The sequence below is a fragment of the Manacus candei genome, unplaced genomic scaffold (genome assembly GCF_025592945.1).
Source record: "Manacus candei isolate 608988 ecotype Guabito, Panama unplaced genomic scaffold, ASM2559294v1 h1tg000011l, whole genome shotgun sequence".
NCBI classification, from domain to species: domain Eukaryota; kingdom Metazoa; phylum Chordata; class Aves; order Passeriformes; family Pipridae; genus Manacus; species Manacus candei.
Window position 1 is genome coordinate 30,155,742 of NW_026138059.1, and position 24,760 is coordinate 30,180,501.

At 39.2% G+C, this 24,760-nt stretch overlaps 1 protein-coding gene across 6 annotated transcripts in view; it reads left to right on the plus strand.

Moving 5' to 3' along the window:
• Nucleotides 1–24,760, plus strand: part of KLHL32 (kelch like family member 32) — a 120,696-nt gene that overhangs the window by 89,884 nt on the left and 6,052 nt on the right. For 5 of the 6 annotated variants that reach the window (XM_051778188.1, XM_051778189.1, XM_051778190.1 and 2 more), the window contains 2 exons: nucleotides 11,390–12,116; nucleotides 22,384–22,442. In XM_051778188.1, coding sequence (XP_051634148.1) covers nucleotides 11,390–12,116; nucleotides 22,384–22,442 — 786 coding nt within the window. Of the gene's footprint in view, nucleotides 1–11,389; nucleotides 12,143–22,383; nucleotides 22,443–24,760 lie in introns of those variants that run through there. The other variant, XM_051778193.1, reaches the window with a different exon arrangement.

Consider the following 24,760-nt stretch of genomic DNA (forward strand, 5'->3'; position numbering starts at 1 on the left):
TTGAAAAATTAAACTCATCGCTTAAAAATGATACCTCCATTAATCTGAAGCCCGTCATGTGGGGATTAAATGAAAGTCAATAAATTGATGGAGAGAGTGGGGTTTGTTCAGGCTGGAGAAGAGAAGGCTTCAGAAAGACCTTGTGGCAGCCTTTCAGTACCTAAAGGGGGCCTACAAGAGAGCTAGAGAGGGACTTTTTACAGGGGCACATAGGACAGGAGGCTATGGTTTTAAACTGAAAGAGAGTGGGTTTGGATTAGATATTTGGAAAAAATTCTTTACTGTGAGAGTGGTGAAGAACTGGAACAGGTTGCCCAGAGAAATTGTGGATGCCCCATCCCTTGAAGTGTTCAAGGCCAGATTGGATGAGGCTTTGAGCAACCTGGTGTAATGGACTCTGCCCACAGCGGGGGGTTGGAACTAATGACTTTTGAGGTCCCTTCGAACCCAAACCATTCTGGGATTTCAGTTGGAAAATTTGACCTCGGTGGTTTTGTAGTAACAGTGTGTTGAAAGCCTGCATATTTATAAACCAACTAAGAAGAGCATATACTTTGGAGTACGTTTTTGTGTGTGACCAAAGATATTAATGACATACAAGTCCTATATAGCTGTTGTAAAGATTATTATAGAAAATGATACATTTTTATGTGATTTGTTGGATTTGTCTATTAAATCCCTAGAAAATTATACCCTAACAATAGGGAAGAAAGGAATAGGAATCTTTTTACATTCAAGAACTATTTAGACTAATTTTCACAGAGCTGAATTGCATTTTTATAGAATTTTGTTGATTTTGTGCCTATTTCATTTTCTAACAACTTTTACTGATGAAAGCTTGTAGATTCCTGTCTCCATAGTGAGCCACTACACTTCTAAAATACATTTCAGAGGTAAAAGTAACAAGAGAGGAATAGCAATAAAAACAATGTGCATCAGATGGTGAAAAATTGTCATTTCCACTTATAATTATGTACCAGCAACTTATTTTAATGCTAAATGTGGCTATGTAAAGTTTCAATGCATTTGATGTCAGCCTGAATGTTTCCTCTAAAAATAAAAAAGAGTGAGTCTAGATTTTGAAATGATGGCTCCTGGGAGGAAGATCCTTTTCCACCTCCCATGTGCTCTGTCCTTACCCTGTTCCAGAAAAGATAAAAGCTATCATAAACCCTGATCTCCTTAAACTGAAATAAAATCACGGTTAAGAGCCCTAGTTAGACAGATGTGTTTATGAAGAGATAAGCTTCTGTTCTTTGCAGCTTAAGAAAAACTTACCAGATATAAAGCACCTAGCAATGTTGGTTCTACCATCATAACAAATGATGGAGGGTCCAAACTTGTGCATTTTCTGATGAATTAGAAAATGGATGGCAATAAGTTTTTACCTCAGAGCTTCTTGCCATTTGATCCAATTATTAAAGGAGAGTCAGGTTTTAAGGACCTATGAATCTACATTTTAGGAATGTTTATGATGGGGAGACTTCCTTTTAGTTTCTAACTATCTATGGCTGGACTTATTTCAAAGGAAAAAGTGAAATTGTGTCTCTGGAAAAAGCAAGATTGTGTTTCTGGAGGCCATATTTTGAATTTGGTTTTATTGCTTTGCTTTGCTCTTGTTTTATTTGCTTTGCTTTGTCATCTTCCACAAATTCCTTTTTTGATGATCTTGTTAAAACAAAATTTACCTTGATTGCAGGAGTAAGTCGAGCCTTTCCAGTGTGATCAATCCCAGCTCGCTCATTTTATTTTTGTACGCTCCCAGCTGTGACAGTCATTGCAATGCACAGGAAAATAGAGTGGTTGTGAGTAGTGGGGTAGCTGTAAATTCTGTTGCAATAGGAGCTACACACAAGCTCATACATTAAACACACACCTCTAAGTATGGAGTGTCATTGCTAGGAGTTACACTGGGCCTTGCTTGCTCCTTCTATCATAGTGAAACAACAAGTTAGGTGCAAGAAGCGCATTTGTAGGTCTGCCTTTGTAGAGAAGCTCCAAATGACTCGAGAGGAAACTCCTTCATGGCTTGAGGACCGGGTTGCACAAGAGTAAGAGTGGACTTGAAGCACACTATGGGATAGTTTTGTCTTTGCTGCTCCAAAGTTAAGAAAAAAATGCAGTTTTATTGCTTGTATGGAGATGTACTTTAGAGCTGAAAAAATGCCTCAAGTACTTTTGACAGATGATATTTAGGGAACTGTTTTATCCTCAGTTTCCGATACCTGCATCTCACCAGACTTTGCTCTGTGGCATGGAGCACCAAAATCTCCACAGGATTTTTGTAGTGGAGTAAAGAGACTCAGTTGGACATCTTGAGGGGACAGAAGATTTTGATTAAACCACTTAATTTTTCTCTCTCTTAGTTCCCGCTTTGTGAAAGTGGTTGAAATGTACACTTCTCTCAGAGAAGCTTGAGTTTTACTGCTTATAAATTGCTTTGAGATACTTGGAAGGAAAATGCTATATAATTTTGAAGTTCAGATTCCCCAGAAGGTGTAAAATGGCAAGCTTCCATGAGCTGTGATAATTTACAACAGCTGAGAGTTTACCTTCTGTCTGTACCTTACTTCACTGTGAGCTCCAGTAGATGAGAAGTTCAGTTTTTCTTTTATAGCAACTCTTCCTTACCATATATCATTTTATATATTAATGTAGTTTGACTAGCCTTTTGTAAAGCTGATTTTTTTCATCATGGTTGTTTTATTGTAAGTTTAAAAAGTGGAAATATCTTTATTGAGCTTAGTCAATATCTTCCAGGTGGACTTCTTCCTAGTCTCATTGCCAGTAAATGTAAGAAACAGAGAAAATGTGAAAAGAAGTGAATACAACGTTGAAAGCATACATTCTATTCTTAACTGTTATTATTAAACTGGCAGTTTTTTCTGTGTGTTTCATAAGAAACACATACATAAAAAATTGAACTAACACTGTCTCTCTCACAAACCTTTTTGATAAAATAATGTCCCTTTTGAGAAGGCCATTATAATTATATAGCACCAGGGAAGAAGGAAACTTGCAGTAAATCACTGGACTGAGAATGCAAGGGACTCTACTTGGTTGGTGGAGATTTTGTCTTTGGATGAAGAATTCCTCTCTTCCTCACAAGGATGTTGTGCATAAATATTTAATGAAAGTTTCTGAGATGGAAGTACAGGTATTAAAATTGTTACCAGTGGATCTGTTTAATTATTACTAAGAAATCTGCCAAAAATGTGTAGGTTGTGTACCCTCCTTGCACCAACTGAAAGACTGTACAGGACAATATTTTTGTCTGGCAGCCTTGTGAGGAAATCGGGCAACTGCTGATGATTGCTTTTCAGCTTAAATGCTTTAAAAAGATGGATCTTGTCAGCACTTGAGAAAAACTGAGAAGTATTTTTAATACATTGTGATTCACTTTAATGCCATTTATTTTTATAATTTTTTTTATTAATACAGCTGCATTATGTACCTCTCCTTTAATCACAGTATAATATCATGAAATAAATCTAGACACTTCAGCCAATAACTCTGTTTGGTGCAGTGTTTTTCAGCCAAAAGATCGAAATCAAATTTCTGCCTCTTGTAAAGTGGCTTACAGACAGCAGAGCTCATGTTCTGAAAGTTGCAGGTTGTCTTGACATCACACAGATCTCAAACCAGCAAACTCCAACCAAGAGATATAGTAATTCTTATTTAGCAGACCAAGAGCTTCCCTAAGTAGTATTCTGGACAAATCCCATGCAGCTTTTGCAGAGGCTGATCACAGGTCAGGAGGACATACACTAAAAAGTGCTTTCACCCTCCAGATATAATGAACCTTGGTCTTCTCTGATCTTCCTTTGGGGCCATATATTTCCTGGAGTCATAACTCATTTATATTTGGCTTCCCTCCTTATTGCCTGAGCCAATCCCTCGGTCCTCCAAACCCTGTCCATCTGTGAAGCTAAGAGTCTGACTGCATGGCAGTGATTATGTTTGAGTCTGGAAGGATGCATATTTTGTCTTTCCTGCCAGCTGGGATCTCAGTCTTCAGTTTGGGAGGACACTTTAGGGGCCTTCCTGTACACAATGCCAGTGCCACTGCTGAAGCAAGGATCTAGAACTAGTGTGGGATTGTCTGGGTAGGAGTTGGGGACAAATAGCAGAATAACAGGATCTTTGAATATGTGCTGTGATCCCTTGTGATGGGGAAATCTGAATGTGAGACATTGCTATTTATGTAAAGAAACATGTTTGCTTCTGAGTCTTCTTTCTGCTGCATCCAAGAAAGCATGTGTTGGCAGCTTCCCAAACTGTTACTTCCCTTCCTCACTGGTGTGTTAGGAATGTTTTGGGTTCATTTCCAAGAGTTCACTAAATATATAGATATATACATAGATATATATATATATTTCATAAACAGTGTCTTTATATTTGGAAAATATTTAATATTTGAAATGGAAGGAAAGTGAAACTCAGCTGTCAGCCAAGTGGAAGCACTGAGGGGGAAGTACTTGCCAAATCACTGGAAGACTGAGCAACTTTGGTTGTGCTTCTTTTACCTAGGACTTGGAGCTAATAAATCTTAATTGGGCTGGCTTGAAGCCTTCGTGCTCTCTGAGGTTAGCAAGACTTCTCTAATATAGAAATAATAAGGACCAGAAAGCCTTTCAATTTACTTACATTAACAATAGACTTCAGTAATTCTAAATGGCATCCTCTGTGTCAGCAAGGATGTGCAAGTCTGCTCACAGCTTCTTCCACTGAGGGCACTTGTGTGTCTTCCACTTAGATGAATGTTCTGCTTATGACCCCAAACTTTTAATGAACTAAAAGTTGCATTCTGTCATATGAGAAGAGGTATACAACATAAAATTTGTTAAGAACCATTAGTGTTTGGATCAAACTTCTCTATCCACTCCCCCTTCAGGCAAATCTTAATCTTGGCTTCTAAGCTGTTTTTTTGTTTTAGTAGGCTGACCTGAACATTGGCAAGCATTTTGTGATGCTTGACAAACTAGAGAACATCTGATGATGACCAGGATCACAGAACAAAAGATTTACCACTCACCACTTGAAATACTTGCTTCTTTGAGAGGTACTATTCAGTTTGATTCTTTTTGACCTCACTTTCATTACAGCAGAATTGTGAGGATGGGATACCATGTGGCTGGAGCAGTGTGAGTCTGGGAGAGGAAATGAACTAGCTGAGGAGGTGCAGGAAACTTGAATCTTTCATTCTTTCCAAATTTTGCCTTTTCATTTATGAGACACTGAATCTGTGCTGATAGTAAGGTAAGAAACACCTGGTGGGATTGATTAATTTTCCATCCTTTCGAATGTGGGAATGAACAACCCAACCCACCAGAAAACTAAATATTGATGCTGTCACTGGCATGATAATTGGTCTCTGCTTTCATCTCCAAACAAACCTTTGCTTGGATTCTATTATTCATTCAAAGAGGAAAAGTGTTATTAATGCAGTGTTCTTTAATTTTTTTTCTTTTGTGTGTGTGAGAGAGAGAACAGGAGAGCAATAATGCAATAAATATATCAGGTAAGAGAAAACATTTGCAAGAGATCTTTACCCATTTTTTTTAATCTTCTCTTATCATGAAGAATGTGAGCTGTGATAAATTGTTCTGCTAATCAAACAGCACTGAAAGGTTAGGTCACTGGAAGTCTTTAGTCATTTTGTGCTTTTCAAGAGTGAATTTGTTAAAATTATGCTGAATACCCACTTAAAGCCTGGGCTGAAAACCATACCTGTGTTTTATAACTCTGCACTGTCAGAACCCATAATAAGTCAAACATTCTTTCAGAGGTACTCATAAGGGAGAAAAAACCCTGTAAATTTAAGAGTAATTTCAGATTGTAAATGAAAAAGAGAGGCACGACTGTTCATTTGCACCAATCATGCCTTCCTTTCATCTGCTCTGATTAGGCCTGGTGCGGTTTCATCAAACTACTCCATCACTGAGCTGTCACTCCAGTCGTCTGTTGATTGAAAACAATCAGGGCTCTGATGGCACAATTATTCTGACCCTTTAACTAGAGGCTGCTGTGATAATGAAAGGTTGATTATGATAGTTTGTGCCTCTTTCAGTTTGCCAAGAAGGTTAATTTGGGCATCAGACGGATGTTTAATGGGCGCTTGCTGGCTACACTGAGGTAAATGAGAACGTGCAGTCTTCGATATTGCACGGATATAGTTTGGCTGTCAATCATTGTCATTTTGAGTTTGTGCCTCACACTCTGGAAATCACATTTTATTTTTTCCTTGGGATTTAATTTATTCTGTGCCCTGAGGAAGTTCTTTCACTCTGTGACCTTCACAGTAGCTTTCTCTGTCTTTTTTCCCTTCCCTCACATGAAGCCCAAAGGCATAATACATCTAGAGGAACCTTTTTCTTTCATTTTTCACATTAAAAAAAAAAAAAAGGAAATTTTAAAATCCCTGTTTATCAGCTTACCCTGAACAGAGCAAATGTTTTAATTCTAATTGTAAAATCAGAACGAGCAAATGGAAGCACGCCTACTTGCTAATGCAGCGCCACACTGGGGGCTGCTTACGTAGACACACATTTGTAAAACTGACAAACAGGTAATTTTAAAATGTCTCTATGTAAAGAGGGTGGGGGATGGCACAGCTTTGTTTTCACAGGCTACACGCACATGCCTCAGCTCAGTGCCTTGTAAATGTGGTCTCAGTCACTGTACTACAACTTTTTGAGTTGGAAAGTCTCTTCAGGGTTCGGGGCAAAAGGCATTTCACTGCTGATTCAGAGATTATTAATATTTACTGTGTTCAGATTGAGAGAATCATATGCATAATTTTGTAGTTGTTTGGCTCAAGGTGCACAAGAAATGCAAATACCTCATAATTTTGATTGTTCCACATGCAGCTCATTACAGTCTTATTTTTATGCACATTTTAAATTCAAAATAAAAAGAAGAAAAAGATTTTTATCTTTAAGGCTTTCCTGCATCTAGGCTTGAGACATTCATTTTCCATGCTGCCCACTGAAAGATAGTACCTGATTGATAAAATTGCAGAGAGTCTGAAGGCTGTGCTGTGTGGTTACTACCTTCTAAAAATATTCATGTGTAACTCAAGGCTTTGAAAAATTGTGTGTATGTGTTTTGTTGTGTCGTGGGTTTTTTTTGTCAGCACTTCTTACATTTTTCTTCTTAAATGGGTGATACAGACCAATTTCATTCACCTTACTTAAATAAAATGCTTAAATGAATATCCTAAGGTTTTTGTCCTTTGTAGTCTCTAGAGAGAGAGGAGGACTTAGGACCCTTTTAGAGGTCCAGATTTAGACCCTTTGGAAATCCCTGTTCGTTGTCAATAGAGATGTGGTTATGAGACAGGAAATTCCAGTCTGGAACACCTGAGGCTTGCTGAGTTAGATAAAATCCAAAAAAAAAAGCAAAATTATGTGTGAGTTTAGAGCTAAAATATATATTTCCAGGGTTTTCAAAGACCTAACTAGTGAAGTCCAAGTTTTATTTTTTGAAGTTCCCTTGGTGGTGCTTAAGGTGATTGCTGTAATAACTGTGTTGCTTTCATGACTCTTTTTGGCTTATCAGTCAATAGGATCAGATTTATAGTGCTGTCCAATATGCTAAGGATACAAAGATATTGACTTTTTTTTCTGGCCAAAATGTTTTGCTTATTTTAAGAAACAGGTGAGATTTGTTTTGAAAGAAGAGATTTGTGGTTCTTCGCAGTATATCATCAACAGATTGTCACATACAAATCAGATAATTTGTGTTGCATATATCTGATCTCAGTCCAGGAAAATACATCTCTCCACTTTTGTTTCCATATTTAAAATTTTCTTTTCTCCTAAAATGGGAATGTTCACAAAGTTGTTATAATTAAGATTTCCATTTGTTTTAATGAGACAATGTGAATTCATTGTTTTAAAACTTTAGAAAATTTGTTTCCTTGTATTTGCTGTTGCTAAAAAAAAACAAACAAACCAACTCCCAAAAAGACAACACTCCGACGTCCTCATTTTTTCCACTACTGTCACTTTTTGGCTTCATTTCAGTTATTAGACACCTTAGATGATATAAAGTACCACATTTCCTTTGCAGTCCATTGGGCTACAATATGAATACATCAGCTAAAGAGCAGACCAAGATGACTTTAATAGAGTTCCTGTGGCCCCTGTCAGAGCCCAGACTTAGAAAACTGTTTGATTTCTTGGCGCTCTGTGAACAGCAACTTTCCCTGACACTGACTTTGTGACTTAAAGTAGTTTCCAGGTGAACCTGAGCCTAATAAGTATGAGTATGTCAAGTTTTTTGCACTCATAAAGTAGCTTGGCTTTTCTGATTAGAAAACTTGCTGTGATGTCAAGTGAAGGTCTGGCACGTTCCCTCGCAGAGTGATGGGAGAAGGATTGCAGGGGGATGCTGAGCGGGCAAGGCAGAGGCGTGATGGGCTCTCTTGCTTTCTGGGATAACTGGTAGCCCAAAAGACTAGGTAACTACTTCCTGCAGGGTTATCTTCAAAAGCAGTGGAATTCCTTATTCAACTTTAACCTCCACTGCCTCTGTGCCCTCTCCAGCTGTGGGATGTGTGTGGTATGTCCACCATTAACAGTTGGGAGGGAAGGACTGAGCTCTGAGGCTGTGTGACTTGGACTGGAAGGAGAAGCAGGTGTTGGAAGAGCAATGAATCACTATCTGACATGCAAGTATACTTCTATGTACGATCCAACTGTGCCACAGCATATTTTTCCATCTCTTTTCTGCTGTTTTGAGGATGCACTCTATTGCTAAATCGTGTAATGTAACCTTGAAAAAGAAGAATCCTGTGGGTTAAGGCATTAGAATAAGAGAATTAATCTGGTTTGAAAATCCTGTCCTTCTGAGGGTCTACATTTGTCATTTACTTAGTTTAGAAGATGAATATGGCAAAATATATTATTTATTAAAGTTGATATAGGCACTAGGCTGTAGCTTCCTTTTCTCACACATTCTTACATTAAAATTAATAGAAAAGAAGCTTCTAGCAGTTTAAACAGAATTTGCCTATATGGCAGAAGGAGTAGGAGCCTTTCCTTGTTTTTGTAAATTATTTAGCAGCGATACAAATATTTTAAAGCTCAAAATTGTGGATGGTCTCTTTTTTTTCTTTTTTTTTTTTGCTTGCTCACTTGTTAGCATGTTAAACACAGTTGTAATTTCAAGTGCTATTGGTATCTCCATAGAGAAGCTGGAACGTCTTTCCTTACAGCATCATAAAGTCTGTAATGGCTTTGACTTTATTTTGCCAATACTGATTATAGTTGCTAATTGTTACTGCCAGTGCAGCTAAAACATAGGCACTATAATTAGTGTATAGACATGGTGAATTTTGGAGTTTCTATGTAGGCACCAGGTTTCTAAGCCTGGATTAAACAAAACCTGAGTAAAGGTGTTATAAATTGTGTTGATAAATATACAGATGTTTGCTGGTATTGTACATGGAAGTTTCCATCTCTGCCATATGTTGATGAGAGGTATATTTGGCTCCTTTGCACTGAAGGAAATTTAGAACTGTGTTACAGCCCATCAGTGGCTATTTCTACTACAAGTGGTTTTGTTTTGTCATCTTCCCTCTCTTCCAGAATACAGAAGCAGTAACTTAATACATCATATATGAAAGCCATGAGTAACAGAAACATTTATTTTCAGCTCCTTAATGTGACATTCCCATGATCAATACAGGGCAGTAAGTTTTAGCCAAAACTTTTTTTATCACGCAGCTAGTTAGAAACACCTGCTATACAAGTTCTGTGTCAATGATTTGAAGTATCAAGTAGAGGAGTCTGTCCTTACACAGAACTAATCGATGTCTTTGATAATGACTTGGATGAAAGAATAATATGGGGTTTATGTTTTCAGAAAATGAGAAGGTGGAATGGTCATCAAGCGCTTTTGAAAATGCAATTAGGATTGAGAATGATCTTGACAAACTGGAGCAGTGGCCTGAAGTAAATAGTAGAGAGTTCAGTTACGACAAAGAAAGCATGACACTTGTGGAAGTTCTGGAGAAAAAAAAAGAGAAAAAAAAAAGAACAGTACTCAGTCATAAGCTTAAACATGAATCAGCAATATCATAGTGCACCAACAATCTTGCATTATGATGTACAAGCAAGAATGGCATAGATTGTTATAATCAAAGAGATTCTTCCAACTGCTTCACTACTACTATGGCCTTAAGAGGAAGATTATGTCCAGTTTTCAACAGCAAACATTAAGAAAGAGGGCTGTTTCCTTTCAATAACAGAGAACTGTGAGCCAAGCAACAGTGAAGAGGAAACTGCAACATACATACTAAAATGCATCTGAGGTGGAGGGGAAAATGAAGGTAGCAAACTGTTTTTCATCCTGTATGAATGAATCAATTTCAAGAGTTGCTCTAGGGATTCCAGAGCTCTGGAATATGAACCCAAATGCAAAAATGAGTGCAAAAATGTGGAAAATGGGGGCAATTGATTGAAGGGTTTAGAGCTCTTGCAGAGGTAAGAGGAAAATCTGTCTGAGAGGATATTAGAGCATGGGAATGGTTTTCCTGAGGAAGTTTAGCTATCTTCATTACTGGAGGTTTTGCAGAATAACCTATACAACAGTTCTTGAAATGTTTTAGGGCTTTCCTAGTCTCTTTTTAGGCCCAGTTGGATTCAGTACACTTTATGTGATTTAAAGGGTATGTCTAATTTTGGCTGTTGATACAAGCTGCAATTCCTGAGACGTTTTAGAGTTTTCCCTGCTGCTTTCTGTCAGCCACAAACTAGCAGAGCCTCTTCTGTGTTTCTCTCTTCTCTGGTTTAATTTTTGGTCCCCTTACACCTTTCTCTACTTTATGAATAAAATAAATGAAGAAGAAAAAACTATTTGAGGATTCAGCACGTATTGTGTTATATTCCTTTAGTATTTTGTCATAAATAGACTGAAAGATGGAGGGGAGAAAAGGTTTTTCTTTCTAATCCTCTAATATTAGTCTTCTTTCTGGTGCACCTATGGTATCCAGTGATCTCATAGTCCCTATGTTTATATTATCACTCCAGCAGCTTGATTCAGGGATAGTATGGTCTCCTACAGCATCACAGATTGCATGATGAGAGTTTTGCATAGCAGTAGTGCCAGCTGATAATGCTGTGGAAATTCTTTAGGGGGGCTGGTGCAATAAAATGCTTTTGTATATACACTGTATATACTACTATAGGTAGCTTTTTAGTAGGTATCTTTTTGTGTTGACCAATAGGCTTTCATAACTGCTTTTTAGATTAATAGATACCACTACATAGGCAAATACATAGCTGCTCTTGCAATGCAAGCAGTTTTCAAAAGACCAAATTTTTACAGAATCGTACACAAATAATTGGTGCTTTGTTTTTCCTTTCCTTCCCCGCACTTTTAGCTGGCTGTAAGGTGGTTGGAACACAACTGCCGCTACCAGTACCTGGATGAGCTTCTCCAGTACGTCCGCTTTGGCCTTATGGATGTGGATACATTGCATACTGTAGCTCTTACTCATCCTCTTGTCCAAGCAAGTGAAACTGCGACAGCACTCATTAACGAGGCCTTGGCTTACCACCAGAGCGTCTATGCACAGCCAGTTTGGCAAACCGCGAGGACAAAACCCCGCTTCCAGTCAGACACTCTCTACATTATCGGTGGGAAAAAACGTGAAGTCTGTAAAGTGAAGGAGTTGCGATACTTCAATCCAGTAGATCAGGAGAACGTTCATATCGCAGGGATTGCTAACTGGAGTGAGCTGGCGCCTATGCCTGTAGGGAGAAGCCACCACTGTGTTGCTGTCATGGGAGACTTTCTTTTTGTAGCTGGTGGAGAGGCAGAGCACTCCACGGGGCGCACGTGTGCGGTGAGAACAGTCTGTCGATATGACCCTCGCACTAACTCTTGGGCTGAGATAGCTCCGATGAAGAACTGTCGGGAACACTTTGTGCTGGGAGCCGTGGATGAGTACCTGTATGCCGTAGGGGGCAGAAATGAATTGCGTCAAGTGTTACCTACAGTGGAACGCTATTGCCCCAAGAAGAACAAGTGGACCTTTGTTCAGTCCTTTGATCGATCGCTCTCATGCCATGCGGGATATGTGGTGGATGGTCTTCTTTGGATATCAGGTAGAAAACGTTTCACACAGTTTGAGGTACTAACAAAATACCAAAATACTGTCTTGAATTAAAGTAATAAATCTTCTATGGTTTATATGTCATGATAACTTTTATCTTAGGAGATGACTATTTCAAAGAATTGAAACCTGATTAGAAGTATAGGAGCATAACGTACCTATACAATATTTTATGTCTCCTAAGTGTCTCTCTGTGTTTCAAAGCTGCATGTCATTCGTGCTATCTCATGGCTGCCATTCATAAATCACAGTGAATTGAAACGATAATGCACTTTTGGACAAATTTCAGATGATAAATTCTGTGTGCTTCCTAAAAACAACCAACCAAAAGACAGTTTCTGTAGTATGATCTGGTACTTCTGACAGTGACAGGTCCCGAGGGAATTGCCTGAAGTTGTGTCAGGGGAGGTTTAGGTTAGATATTAGGAAAAGGTTCTTCACCCAGAGGCTGATTGGGCACTGGAACAGGCTCCCCAGGGAAGTGGTCACAGCACCAAGCCTGACAGAGTTCAGGAAGAGTTTGGACAACTCTCTCAGGGACATGTTGTGATTTTTGAGCTGGTCCAGGGCTGTGCAGGGCCAGACCATGATCCTTATGGTTTCCTTCCAACTCAGAATATTCTATGATTCTACGATTCATTCAGTCCTGATATTGAAATGGAAAATTAGGTGCTTGTTGGCTTGTACTGGTCCAGGGCTGGAAGGCAGATGTATGAATTGCACCCAGTTGCTCATCAGTATACTGTAACAGACCAGAATGACCTTTGTTAGAAATCATCCATGGCGCTATCTATAATGAGTGCACAGAACTGTCTGGATGTAATCTTAGCTTTATGGCACAGATAGATGAATGTATAGGCCTTATAATCCTAAACTAATGTATCATTTGCAACTGAGTCTGATGTAGTTTTTATGTTATGTGTTACATTATTACGTTGCATTGATGGGGGTTGAGGACATTGTTTACTCAGTCTTTGTAATGACTTCTGGGATTAGTTATTTTGGAATACGGTCGATAGTGTCTACAGAAGATTTCTTAGAAAAATATTCCCCTTTTACTAAGAAGTGTTCCATGGAAGATTATATAGTTACAATATTTATTAAGAAAGCTAACAAGTAAATGGGGCCAACCTTTGAGGTAAACGTTCAGTGATTGGCATCTTCACTGTAGATACCCTGTGGTATCCCCTCTGGGGATTTTAATATGGTCTGGAATGCCTCTGGTGAAAAGATGGTGTATGAATGGAAGATTAAGTTAGCTACTTAGGCCTTCACCGTGCTTCTCAAAGTATGTTGTTTAGGTTAGCAGATGTACCTTTTTGTCCATATGGATTAAGTGCCTCATGGGAATGGATTCCTAAGCATTGGCAGGGGACTTAGCAGGTATCTGTTTTTACTAATATACACTAAACTCATGAACGATGACTTTGGAATTAACAGCAGGACAAAACGCAGAAAATCAATGAGATCCCTGGCAGGTATTTGCATTGCTTCCTTCAGTAACCATCATTTAAGGAATCTTGTAGAGTTTGTGCTGTGTATTAATCCTGAAGTGAGATCCAGGTACAGTACAGGAACAGGGTTTCTGTTTTACGGTACCAGCTGGGTGTGTTCAGTGCATTATCCTCTTTATTGACTACCTTTCCTATTTTGTTAGTGAAGAGGGATGTATGTCTGTGGTGGGCACTTCAAAGGCATGGAGGTTACTTGCTTACTGGGTTTTTTTTCCATCTTATGGTTTACATTTGTCAGTCTCCATTTATGAAGAACAGGGCTTTTCAGGAAACTGTGGTAAGCATATTCATATAAAATTATTGAATGTGCACTAGAAATCCATCAGTGTGGTCTTTCCTCCAGTAAATGAAAAAAGTAATAATTTTTGTTTTAATTTAATTGAAAAAAAACTGAAAACAAACAAAACAACAAAAAACAAACCAACCCCAAAACTCCAAAATATCCAAAACACAAGATAGCATTTGATAGGATTTTTAAGTCAAATGTGGGACTGATTGAAGATTAAATTTAATCTTTCCAGATATGCTAGGAAAGGGGAAATTATGCTGAGGATTAATTCATGTGCTTAGTTATGTAGGTGAAATGCATGCCTGCCTGTTTGTTATACCTGCATTTATATAATGATGCAGTGTGATATTGTGTTCAAGGATATGCCTCTAACAGAGCTTAGAATCAGGGGAAGAGGTAAGTGGAAGCCTGTTATATCAGCTCTTTAAAATTGGGTAAAACATATTTTGTCAGTATTGTTCCGTTTATATTTGTAAATGCCATGAACATAACTTCTGTTGTAAAACCACAGTCAAGAACAATGTTTTGGCAATGTAATAAGATAGATAGGGCTTTTCAGTTGTATTTGGGTAGTTTTTGAGAAAATGCTTAGAAGTTTTGAGTTGCTAGATTCCGACAGGTTATTATGAAGTACGAGAGCATACCATGCTACAGTTCAGTAGTGTATTGATCTGAATTATGTACTCACAGATTGAAAACTGGTTTCTATGTATTGAATAGAGTTATTTTAAAATGAAAGGGAGAAGAAGATATAATAACTGTAGCTAGCTTTCTATTATTAATTAATTGCTTAGGACTAAAATGTAGCTTGTGGTACATTTAGGGCTGATCATAGTCACTGCTGAAAATGTTCACTGTTCGTCATTGAATATAAGATGTTAGCATAAAAGTAATCAGTAATGCAGGAGGGAACCTAATTTTGAAGTATGTGGCCTAAAATTAAGTAATTAAAAAATTAGTCTGAGTTAGAGATGTTTCTGAGCTGTATCCCTGCTGCCTTTTCTGGGAAATATGGGTCATCAGCAAAGAGCTCTCAAAGTCAGTCTGCTACTACCAGCTGGCAAGGGAACCCTGAAAATGTGCCCAGTTTTTTAGTGAGTGAATAAATTAAACAGTGATAATATAAGTTTCTAGCCCTTGTATTTGTGGAGAGAGTCATCAAAGCATGACCTGCATGATGACCATTTACTTAGTGCCGCTGCTACAGCTGCTTGCCCTCTTCAAGGCTTTGCTGGTCAAAAGCTGACTAGACTTAAGGGGTTTCTGCTATTATTGGGAGTCATTTTCAGCTTTACTTTGCTGCTCCTTTGGGACAAATATGACAAGGATTCAAAAATAACAGAGGATAAAATCATGACAAAGGCAGCAGGGAAGGGAAGTGAGCTAATCAAAATGCTATAGAAGTGAGGAAATGGGTGGCTGGTGTTTCAGGTGACAGAGGGGCTTCTAGGCTGCTACCACCTCTTTGGGGTTTTTAACCTGACCGAAGCATGTTAAAAGAGGGAGCCTTGGAGCCTTTTGCACTCTAGAACTAGTAGACCCTCTGGTCAGCACAAGTGGATTCAGCTCTTGAGTTTTCTGGGCTCCATATTGTTATATAATTACTTTTTCTTGGGTGTTTTGGGTTTTGGGTTTTTTTTTTCGTTTGTTTGGAGTTTTTTAGGTTTTTTTTTCACAGCCATAATTTTATTTTCTTGTTAAAAAAATACATGGGAATTCGTCAAAATAACGTGCTTGTTTTAACTTCAATAGAGTTAATTTTCCTCATAGCAGCCAATATGGGCTGTGTTTGTATTTGTGCTGGAAACAGTCATGATGATATACAGGGATGTTTTTGTTACTGCTGAGCAGTGCTTGCACAGTCAAGGCTTCTCACCCCACCACACCAGCAAGAATGCTGGGGTGGGCAAGAGGTTGGGAGGGGACATAGCTGGGACCCCCACTGACCAAAGGCACGTTCCATACCATATGGCATCATGCTCAGCATGTGAAGCTGGAGGAAGAAGAAGAAAGTGGGAGGACATTTGTAGTGAGTAGCTTTTGTCTTCCCAACTCACCATTACGCTTGATAGATCCATGCTTTCTTGAGGATGGCTGAATTAATTCCTTGTTTTGCTTGCTTGTGTTTGTGTGTGGCTTTTGCTTTACCTGTAAACTGCCTTTATCACGAGTTTTATCACTTTTACTCTTCCAATTCTCTCCCCACCCCACCCCGGGAGAGTGAATGAGCAGCTGAGTCACTGACTGGGGTTAAACCACAAAAGATAAGTTCTCTGTACTGACATTGCAGCAACAGGCAGATGGTTTGGAACTTTTATAGAAGGATGAATCTTACAGGCCCAAGTTAACATCTGATGCCATGACCAATTTCACAAATGAATTGCATGCCATGTGCTTGAAAAGTGAAGTATTTCAGTGAAAGAGAAACAAAATTCACCAAGCACTTTGGAGTTCAACATTACTAACAATCATTAACTATAAAAGCGGGGAAGTGTTTTCCATAAGAGCGAGAACTTGAACTATGCCCGTCTCCCTGCATCCTCCATGGCGTGCACATGCAAATCTGGAGATCTGCTTTTCCAGACACGTTAACCTTCCTCCACCCCATAGGTGTAGTGCCCCTGGGGACAGCAAGGGGCAGGGAACCTCTGCCAGGCACTCCAGCTCTGGGCCATTCCTGTGCCTACATCTTGGAATAATGATGCTTCCCCTGCCTCAGGTGCTCAAGAGATTAGCACATGAAAAGTCTTGTTTAAAGCAAAGTGTTATGCTGTTGTTTTGCAGAGGCCCGAGTTGTCTGACCTTAAGTGTGTCAGCTAAAATCACATCTTGACATACACATAAAAACTCAACTTGGGGGAAGGAGTAAACAAGCCAACCCTGTACAGTTGCTTTGTATTTAGTATAAGGTATAAATATTTATCTTCAAAATTAAATATTCTTTTTGGGGTTTAACTGTTATTTTCTCCCTAATGGTGGTGATTTTGACCGAGGAAATGATGGTGATAACATATCTTGGAGAATTATTCTGAGTTTGCAAATGATTCGGAATGAAAAGTATTACCTTACTGTCAGTATGCTGTTGTGAAGAGAAAAATATTTTCTCAGTAATGCCTAGAAAATTCTTTTATGAAAAATAGATCTGGAATAATAAGAATTTACAGAATCTAACAAAATCAAGTTTTACAGTGTGGCTGGCACAGGGTTTACCAGGAGCAGGAGGTTAACAAGTACATAAAAATTGCCTCAGTGGCCCAGTCTTAGTCTGTATATGGAACATGTACAGACCTCATTATTACTGTATTTGAATAAAAGTAATAAATCTCATACCTTTCAATCATGGACATTATAAGTTTGATGCCACTGATTCTTCTTAGATTGAATGTAAACATCCAGTTTTAATGATTTAAAAAAAAAGAAAAAAGCGGTCTGCTAACAAATGTAGGGCTTGTGCCCCTCTTGCTTGCAGCTGGATTACATCTGGAGTGGCACAGCATTAATTAGAGCTGCTGTTGGCATCTTCCAGGGGACTTCTTAGGGTGGGAGAATATGCTCCAGCTCAGCTGCCCTCAATGCACCTGGGCTGGCTGAAGTACGAGGCAATGGGTTTGCATGTTGAGGAAGGATTATCTTGTGTTTAACACACAGACACCTAAGAGAGGAGAGATTTCTATTCTAAAATAGAAGAACACCTTGGGGTGTTATGTCATGTCAATTTCTATATATTCCCTGGATTTACTGGAAGGAACACACATGGGGGCTCTTTGCCAATATGTAGTTTTACACATCTTCCAGTGAACTCAGATTCATGCAGCAACTGGGGACTTCAGAGAGAGTTGTGAGATTTTCTGGGGGATTTGGATTGGATTAGATTTCTCAAGTCATATGGGGGTCTTGCTAGGACATGTTATAAAGATGGATTATAAATTGTCATTTGGGAAAATGGTGTTGAATCTACTACCTCCCACCCTTCTCTCTTTTTGGAAGTGTGTGTCTTGAAGGTGTTTTTAGTGGAGTTTGTGGACAGATTGGGTGGACTGTAACAACCCAAAATGTTTACCGTGTGTGGAAAAGGGCTGGACAAGGTGTGTCTTGGAATCCTCCGGCAAATTCCTCATATAGACGGACACTGTTGCATGAGCTGGGAAGTTACAGGTCCTGAAGGGCTTAAAAACATTTACAGCCTGCAAGGGAGTGAGCAACAGTGACTGTGGCAGTGTAAAAACATTGCAAGCCCACAGGTTGGATGATGGGTTTTCCGTGAGGGTGTGCTCATGTCTGTAAGAGCAAGACACAGACTTGTCCTGAGGGTGCTTCAGGCCTCCCAGGAGCTGGAGTCCTCAAAGCCAGCTGTTCATGTCAAAGTGGTATAACCATCGCTCTATTTATAAAACCCAGCAAGCACTGACCAAATTGTAAATTTTCTGTCATTTACTCAGCCAGACTTTTTCTTCTCTTTCGTTAACTTTTGGGTTACTACTACATTAGCTGCTATTGCTTGACATCAAATTTAGTAGCATGGTTTGTATTTTTAAATACTTTGTGTTGTTATGATGTCTCTCTTTCTATCCTCTCCTCATAGAAAAAACAGCAGAGAAGTTTAAGGAATTCTCTCAGAATTACACAATTTTTTTCCCGAGAAAGTATGTATTATTTTTAGTATCATTTAAACTTTTTTTTCCCCTCCTTTGCCTATGTTTTGAGACACATATTGCTGTTCTTTTGCCCTTTCCCAGCTGCCTGGAGTATTTTTAAAAAAATAGTTCAAGAGGGCATTGCAGACTTGTTAAATCTGAATTTTGGCAGAAAATTTTAAACTTTCGCTATAGCACTTCAAAGTTAGGAGGAACTAGAGTTTGAAAATTGATGCAGATATAAGATGGCATATTTAATGACAGATGTATCTATAGAAACCTGTTAAGATGCAGATTATCCCCCTGAGGAGGGGAGATCAAAACTGCCAATCTATAAAATATACTTGTTAGGGGAAGGCATGGAATCTATCTCTGTGAGCACTTTGATTGCAGGGGACAGTGTAGCAGCATGTGGCATCATAACCTAAGAGCAGACAAATCAGCTTGATGACTTTCAAAGCCAAGAATACTGCTGGAGGCAAGGGTACTCCAGTCTAGAAGAAATTAAAACATATAGAGACTGTTATTAATTCCAGATCTATTTTTGTGTAGTCAAATCTGTATGCAAATCCTTAGCATCTCATTTTGGCAGATTAATCTAAAAGTGAAGAGCGATATGTGAAGGGAATGTAATGACAAAACACCAGAGAGGAGCAATATTGCAGGGGAAAAGATGTAAGCTGTGTACTTGATGTGAGGGGCTCTTTGTGAAGAGAAGCAAATAATTTTACTTATTTGATTATTTTATTATTTTACGAGGAAGCAACACCCTTCTTTCTCTTCTTCCTTCATATCTTTCGCCCCAAATTAAGTTGTCCTTTTGGAATGGAAATACATGACCCAGCATTGTGTTTCTGATGTGTCTCCTGTAGTTTAACGTTCTGGAGGTAATCATCCAAATAACTATGATTTTTATTTTTCAAAATGCTAATCTGACATCTCATTTTAAACATTGTGCTGGGAGTGAAAATAACTGTATGCAAAAGAAAATCAAATTACAAAACAGATATTAGAAAAGATGGGTTTGTGCGTGTGGCTGATGGCCACTAGGACTGTGGAGGCTGCACAACAGTGTAGAGACAAATAACAGATTGTGAGATTAGACACAGGAGCAGTCATTGGTTTCCAATGCCTGTTCTCGTGTGTGCACATCACAGGTTCTGTGTTGAGCAGGGTGCAGCACAGTGTGATGGAAATGGTTTGCAAAGGCTGCATCTCATCCCAGCTCTCTCTGAACCTGTAAGTGTCTCTGAGCTGGGAGTTTGTGCCATTGTCCATGTCAGGCCCAGCACAGGTTGGTGCTTGCTGAGATGCACCCAAGTAACAGCGTTATTTCTCCCTGCTACTGCAGGTGAAGAGGACTCTAAAATAGATACATCTATAGTTTCTGCTATCCATTGATCAAATTCTCAGCCTCACTAAAATTATTTGGAGTAATCAGAGGATACTTCTATGTTAGCAAGTAGCTCAACCCAGTAGGAGCAGATCAGCACTAAACTTTGGTTCCGAGTTCTTTATATTTATTCCATGTACATGTTCACATCTTTTGCTTTGGACTAGATTTGTTCTGGTCCTTTGACCCAAATGTTCCCAGTACTAAGATGGAACAAAGCTATTCAAAAGACCAGTTATTATTTCACACTCTTATGCCACCATTAAGAAGTGAAGCACAGCTGGTGCAAATCTGGAACAGAGCTTCTGGTTTAACTTCAATGCACACCCGTCCAAATGTACAGCCTAAAAGAACATGTGAGAGGTGGGGAAGTTGCTTCAAAATCACGATATGGCTCTGAACCAAAATGCTGCCCTAGCTGCAGCTGGACACTGGCAAAATGAGGATTCCCCAGCATGGAGCTTGGAGATAAAAGAAAAAAAAAACCAGCAACCTTAGTGGGAGTAGCTATAGCTCATCCAGCAGGAATGAGTAGTAGGAATTAGTAGCTGCATAATAACTTATTGTATGATTACTGTTGTAGGTGTCAGTCATCTTACTGGTATAATGTTAAGTATAGGTGGTAAAGGTTAGACAAGATGGAGTTCTTGTCATACCTCTAAAAGGGGGACTGATGTCTATGGATTTCTTTTATTTTTAGCTTTTTGTAGATTTTAGAAGTAGCTGTAATTAGTTCACCCTTTAGCACAGTAGTTTACACATTTACCCATCCCTATTACCCCATTTCATATCTAACTATCTAAATTCCTGTAGCTTGTTTAGATTTCCCTCAAGGTAGACCTTCTTTCTGTTTAAGAACATTTGCACCCTGGCTTGAACAACAAGATACATCATAGTCAAAGCATCCTTCAAAACCCAGAGTTTTGGAGGAGCTCCAAGGACTGGATGTGCTGTGATGAAGAGGAAGATAAGGAAGAGGGGGTCCCAGAACCCCCTAACTCAATTGCCGAAGAGGTGTGCCGAGGGCAGAACTGGGAGGAACTGGGGAGCAGATAAATCTGGGATTGGTTGGGATAATACCTTAAACTCCCTGGACACGAGGTGCATCGTGTGTATTTCCCTGGGCCTAAGAGCCTAATTAAAGGACCTGCTCATCTTATCTTATATACTAAATTGGCCTGGAGTTTTTTTCTCTGGGATCTTTTGAGGCGTCAGTTTGGCCATAGCTCAGCCAGCAGGAATGAAAATCACTGTGCTGCTGACCTGGCTGAAACAGAAGAGAAGCATCAACAAATGCAATGACAGATGAAATTCATTCTTCTCATTGCTGTGGATTTTGTCCACTATTGGCACGTGCCATTAAAACTCTAATATAAAACATTTGTCAGTATGAGTCGCACTGGTGTGTGGACAGTGGCATGCCCTAGTTCTGCCCAGACCTCTTGGTAGGATGAAGGTGAGGTGCAACTTGCAGGTGTTACGTCTGGTCCCACCTTCCCATGGGCCCAAGGTGGTGAGAGAGGGGGACTGGGACTTGTGGCAGTGCTGCAGTGACACAGTTTTCCCAGGAGGTTTGAGCACACTCAAGAACATGTTTGCACAGGTAAGATTACAGACTTGACACTGAAGTTTTCCATGTTTACTCAATGAGATTTGCCTTTTAAAAATAATGGAGAACAGGATGATTGGGCATTAAACATCTGTTTACTGTGTTGAGGTAAATGGTTTGCAGCAACTACTTGGGTCAGACTCTATTCTGAACTTTTCTGAGGTGCTTTATACTTTGCTTTCTGACTGTTATTGGAAAGTAAGTGGTAGACCAGTTTCTGTCACTATGGAGGAACCTTCCAACCTAAGTCTACAACTAAACCAGGAGATACTCTCTCTACAAACTAAATATAGGATTTCTTTCAAATATGTAGGTGAGCTCAGCTGCACTCATTTCCTCCATGCTGTCCAGCTGGCATTGGTATCCCACATCATGCTCCTGGTTAGGCAGAGCTTCTCTCTGACCTCTTTCTTCTGTTTGATGCAAGCCCACCTCCTCCTCCTTTTTAAACTGTCACACTCTGCACACTCCTTGGAATAGGGATGGGTTTTATCTTGGTGTCTTGACTAAGGCTGAATGCACAGTCATTTAAAAACAGATCAGTTTTTATCTCGTTTTTAGCCCATAGAATTAGCTTTACAAAGGAAGTGTGTGTAGGGTGTTAATTGTTGCTATTCTGTGTTTCTATATGTTTGACAAATAGGGCCACTTATTACCTTGTAACCAGATTAAAAAGTGCAGTGGAATGTAAGCAGAAGTTGTGGTACTTAATGTAATTATGTCAGCAAATGAACTCTAGAATTGGTTGTTTTGCTGTATCTGATCTCGGTCCTGGTTTTGCTTATATGAAAAAATATAACTTGTATAAACTCTTTTGTAGGAGGAGTAACAAATACTGCACAGTATCAAAACAGGCTCATGGTCTATGATCCTAAGCAGGTGGGTATCTGTGTTGTATGTTTTTTCTCAAATGTTTTGCTTTAAACAGGTCTCCTGGCAAATACATACAATGATTTGTAAGGTGCTAAAAGCGCTGACCATTTGAATTAGTGGTATTTAAATTCACTGGGTACTGATGTGTGAATTTAACAGAGTAATGGAGACCCTGATGACTTATTATGGTTTTTAAGCCTGTAGGCATTAGAACCATCTTAGATTAAACACAGAAATGTGCTTTAAATCCCCTGTATTTGTCATTATTTATTTTGCTTGTTCATTTTTTTTTGTAATCCAGCAGCCATGGGCGACATATACTCAAAGTCAGTGTCCCAAAACCGCTACGTGTCATTGGCATTTCTGCTTTGAATTGCATATATGAGCCTTTTTGTTTCCCGTATATTTTGAGAACTGTACTACCTGGCTGTGACTTCTCTACTGCCTGCAAGGGTGCCTATCATTTCATTACCCAAGCACCTAAAATATCTTTTAGGGATTATTTCATACATTATGTATGTGTTTTGATTAGGTCAGCATGGCTCAGTAACCATTTCAGAGGGTTAGGGCATGGTTATGCCCTCTTGCTTGTATTAGGAATTAAAAGTCCTAAGCTTGCAATCAGAGTTGCGTAGCCTGATTTACACCCATATGGAAGATTTTGACTTTGCTGATTGTAGGATAGGGGCTTTGATTGCTGTATTTGGAACCAAATTGTGCCAGGAGATGCTTCTATGTGGTTCCCACTGACTTTTTAAAGCATAGCATGACTTTTTAAAGCATAGCCTGAAGCAGAAAGCAGGCGATGGCACACGTGCCTCTTTCTTTTTGAGGTGCAGTTTTATGCATTGATTGTACAAATGCTGATTGTCCTAAATCCAAGTAGTAATTACAGGCAGCAATCTTATTTTGCTTATGAGGGGGACACATACTTAGATACTGTGTCTCTATTGTGTATCTGACACTTAGATTCTTTACTTACTGATGTGAAAGTTGCACCCCAAAATACCAGTGGCAGGGTTACTTCAGCGTGCTGTGTTGACAGTGAGAAAACCGGCCTGGCATGTAAAGAGTTACAGAGGAATTGTGTGCCTGCATTCTTCAAATGAGGTCCGCTTCATGTTTGTACACACAAGCTCTTTTTAAAAATTCAGCTGGCATATTGTTTACGGTGGGTACTGGAAACCATCACATCTGCTTGCATCTCGCACAGAATCTCAATAACTCTATCATTCAGCACCAGCGTTTGCTTCTGCGCGAGGCCTTTGTGGCGAGTCGATAATGCCTGCCATCTGCCACAGAGCACACAGCTACCTGCCAACAAGCCGGCTGGGGTGACCTCTGCTTCCCCACCACTGATTAGTATTCACACATCGGCTTATTAGAAATGACCCCACCAGGCCCCCTCTGTTTCTTTGCCTTTGCAGTGCTTTGCGGCTCACCTGGCAGGCACTGCAGTGGAGGAAGCTAAAGATATAATCAGGGGATGCAGGCAGGCTTTCCAAAGCAGATGGTGTCTATAGTCTGGTGTTAAGAGACTGGACTACTAATGCAATCATTAATGCCTAATATTCAACTACTACTACACATTGAAATGTGTAGCTATATATTGTGGAGGTTAAAAGGCAGAAGTTTTAGAGGCTCTTGAGTTACCACAAGTGGTAGCACATGTATCACAAAGAATTTCCTCACAGATTTTAACTTCCTCCACTTAAATTAATCTCATCTGTTGCCAGGTTTTTTGAGGAGCAGGAGCAATTTTTTTCTTAGGTTTAAATACTGTGCTTTAATCCCTTATCTTCCATGTCTTCTCGCCTCTCCCCATAGCAGGTAGAATTCTTGAATATTGTTAATGAGTAAGAAAAATATGCAAAAGGATGTTACTTTGTAAGTTTCCAGAAGTAAAGGGTTAACATTAAACCAAATACATTAATCATTTGAGAAGATTCTTAGGAAATTATTTTTCCGTGTTGCTTCATTCTCCAAGGATAAGATCAAATAAGCTTCTGAATAAAGAAACGTAGAAGAATCTCTCGTCTCATAACAGAGCTCATTGGTACAGATAATTGTAGCGCTGTATACAAAGCAGGCATCTAATAGTCTGGCTTACGTAGCATTTGCTACTGAGTTATAAAGGAAAAAAAATACTTTTGAAACTTGATGATCTAGACAGAAATAATACAGAGCAAGAAATACTATTAAATTAATGAATTAAATTTGTGAGAACTGTTAACCACATGTTGAAAGTCCAGTACATCTAGTCAGTGTTATAACCAACACACATGTCTAACATGTGAACAACACAAATATATTCCTGACCAAGG